This window comes from Onychostoma macrolepis, chromosome 03 (genome assembly GCF_012432095.1).
Source record: "Onychostoma macrolepis isolate SWU-2019 chromosome 03, ASM1243209v1, whole genome shotgun sequence".
Taxonomy (NCBI): Eukaryota; Metazoa; Chordata; class Actinopteri; order Cypriniformes; family Cyprinidae; genus Onychostoma; species Onychostoma macrolepis.
In genome coordinates, this window is record NC_081157.1 from 44,701,684 (window position 1) to 44,705,342 (window position 3,659).

The window sequence follows — 3,659 nt, forward strand, 5'->3', positions numbered from 1 at the left end:
GATGTAGATGATGCTACATTATTTTTAACAGTAAAATTCTGGAAACCACAGCTGCTGATTTTTACTGTAAACTCAATAAATTTATAAGAACATTACATGCACATTACATTAAGAACGTGTTGTCCTAACATTTGTATAATTTTTAAAAAATGTTAATGAAAATTGTGAGAACATCCCTGTTAGACGAGGGGACATTTTAAGTTGATTTACAGTAAAATACTGTTAAATGCACAGACGTTGGAAGCAAATGAGAACCATCATCTTATAATTTACAGTAAAAAATCCTAAACTCCCTGCAATTCCCAAAACTTATTTACCACACATTTAAGTACAATCCCGTAAAATCTAAAGTGCTGCTACAGTATTTTTAACGGTAAAGTACTGGTAACCACAGCTGGCTTTTTTTTTTTTTTTTTTTTTACAGTCCACAGATTTAATGTTCAAGTCATTAAATCCTGGAAGAATCAGTTCAGTTTTAATCGCAGACATTCTGTAGGCCTAAATCTGAGCACAGTTTGACAAATTATCCATTTTTAGAATGGACCATTTCAGAATCCGTTTTAGAACCTTAGAGATTGTTTTCCCAGAGAACCAGAAAAAACCTCTATTCATTCTCCATTGAATCTCAATGCTGCAGAAGAAACAAGAGATATAAAAGAGATGTTTTTACTCACCGTTTCTTCTGATAATCCAATTCCGACATGATTTAATCTCGCACAGAAGTTATTTCAAAAAAGTTGTACACAAGTTATAAAATGAGAGATACAGTACTTTGAGTATGTACAGTAGATAGAAAAGATAATGTGTGCTGTAGCTGCTGTTATCAGTCCTTCTTCTTCCAGCATGTCAGACCAAAGTACTCTTTTTCTCGGTGCCTGGAGGTTCGTAAGTGGTCACCATCTTGTTCTGGTCCCACCTGGCGTTGGCGGGCGAACTCTGCATGACCACCAGCCGGATGGGAGTGGGGTTGACGTTGGGCACGGGGTCGGGTGCGTACTCCTTGGTGGGGTCCTTGCCCTGGCAGTCATAGAGGATGCAGGAGATGAGGAAGACGAGGAGGAGGATGACATAGCTGGCGATCAGGATGATGAGGTTGAGGGTGACCGGGTCTATCTCCACATCGTCGGCGATGAAGCTCATGGTGGCGGCGGGACTGTGAAGGACTGAGACGGATCATGAGCTGTGTATCTCAAGACATACAGACCTGTGAGGGATTAGCTGACACAAATCTCTCTCTCATTCCGTCTCTCTCTCTCTCTCTCCTTCACTGTGTGTCTGTCTCTCAATTCAGTTTAATGTGCTTTATTGGCATGACTAATAATCGTGCATCTGTATCGCCAGAGCATTTGCGGCTTATATCTCTATCTGTCCATCGTTCAGTTTTAATGCGTTTTATTGGCATCACAAACACGTTTGTACTGCCAAAGCATTTTCAGATGAGTTGCATATTAGGACAAAATTAAAAGTGTGCACAACAACGCACTGAATATTAGTGTTTAATGTATACATCACAATAAAAGCAGTGGCTGAGTCTAAAAATACTGTAATCCACAGCAGATCTTTTCATGAACCTTCTTCAGTAACAAGACTGGATGAAGAAATCAGGAGCCGAGTCTAAAAGATAAAAGACACTTAAGTAGCTCCATATTTAGATACATTGGGCCTAATGTCTGGGCCTGTGTTTTTAAAGGGGTCATATAATACGATTTCACCTTTTTAACTTTTGTTAGTGTGTAATGTAGCTGTGTGAGCATAAACAACATCTGCAAAGTTAAGAAGCTGAAAGTTCAATGCAAAGGGAGAAATTGTCTTTTACAGAATTAGCATAGCATCGCCTACAGTGAAGGGCTGGTAAGGGACCACAACAAAATAATTCCTGGTTAGTGACGTCATAAACCCAGATAAATCCCACCCCCCGGGAACATGCAAGGAAGGGGGCGAGGCCATGCTGTGCTGCTTTAGAGAAGATAACACATAAAAAAGAAGGTGCACATAAAAATCTATTCATATACTGTATGAATCGCAATTCTGTCTTCTAACCATTCTAATGGATTCACAAGTTTCAGAATCAATGTTCTAAAACAGAGGTTCTTAATCCTGTTCCTAGCATCGCTCTGCTCTGAATCTCTCTCTCTCTCTCTCTCACACACATTCAGATCAGCTCAGCTCCAACAATGAACTGTTCCATTTATACACTTATTTTCCAGTGGTGGTCACAAAGTAGCTTTACTTCGTTACTGTACTTAAGTACATTTTTCAAGTATCTGTACTTTATTGGAGTAGTTTTATTTTGAGTAACTTTTACTTCACTACATTCCAAAGCATAAGATCATACTTTTTACATCACTACATTTCATAAAACACGTCGTTACTCCTTATAATACATCACGTGCTCCGAGACGCAGAAGCGGTGTCGGATTCATGAACAAACTGATTATTTTCAATGAACCTGTTAAATCGGTTCGCAAATCGCACCAAACGATTAATTCACGAATTGGAATGATCTGATTGCAGCTGTTCTCCAGTCGACAACTCACTGATTCAAATGAACCGTTTAGTGCGAGTCTCCAGTGAACTGAACTCACAAGAACCGGGAGATCTTGAGCGCTTTTGAGTTACTAATGTCGAATTTTAGGATTAATTATTGTAACTGAAAATAATATTTATGTAAAAACTGTCAGTTGTTTGTGAACTAAATCTGCTGTAAAGGGTGATCTATTTAAGCCCGCTGAAATGTGTTTCTATGTTTTAGGTCAAAAAACGAAACATTAAAATAACACAGATTAAATAAAATAACTCATGCAAGTTCATATTCCCCGCTGCTGTAATGTTATCAGTTTTATTAAAATGCTACATTTAGGCCTATGTGACGTCTGATTTTAGATTGTTTATCAACAGTATAAATTGTTTATACTGTTTGGATCAATTAGCCGTAGACAGATATGAATGTTTATTCATAACCATACTAAAAATAAGTAAATATTGACTGTCTAGCTAACAAGCTTGCTGGTGCTAAGTTGAGGAAATTTGATAAAATCCAAATATTTTTATTCAACCACCTAGATTGATTACATCTGAGGGAAAAAGAAAGGATGTGATGTTCAGAATATGATAGCTACAGTAATTATAAAAGGGCAGCGGCTATTTGCACTTAGTGAAAATAGCAGTATTTTTTAAAGATATGCTATTTACACTAAGTGCAAATAGTCCGTCTTCTTGGCAAAGGCTACTTACAATAATTCCCCCCACTAATATGTGATTGAGTTAGTCAACACTAAAAAAAGATGCTAATTCAGTATTAATTTTAGTGGCATAGGTGGTAAGACACATGCTTTTTGACGCGATCGACCCGAGTTCGAGCCCACCTTTTGCCGAACTTTTTTTCTCCCTTTTCAAATCTCATATTGCACCAGAAAGGCATTTATTTTAAATAAAAATGAAGGAAATAATCAAAAAGTTGAAAATGATAGTATCGGGTAGGGTTAGGGTAGGTGTAGAGAGGGCTTTATTGTCCCAAAAAGATGGCATCCATTTAATAATTTGAATGAAAACTATAATTTACACTCAATACGTTTTTATTGAGTACTGTTTTACAACGTACTACGATACTGAGGTGCAGATAATTGCCACTATTTGCAATAAGTAGTATAAATAGCAGA

The 3,659-nt window shown here is 37.4% G+C and overlaps 1 protein-coding gene across 1 annotated transcript; it reads right to left on the reverse strand.

Moving 5' to 3' along the window:
- Positions 1-790: 790 nt before the first annotated feature.
- On the reverse strand, positions 791-1,140 carry LOC131535700 (small integral membrane protein 36-like). Its single transcript, XM_058768281.1, has one exon. The coding sequence runs from the start codon at positions 1,138-1,140 to the stop codon at positions 847-849; it is 294 nt and encodes a 97-aa protein (XP_058624264.1). The 3' UTR covers positions 791-846.
- Between the last annotated feature and the right edge of the window lie 2,519 nt (positions 1,141-3,659).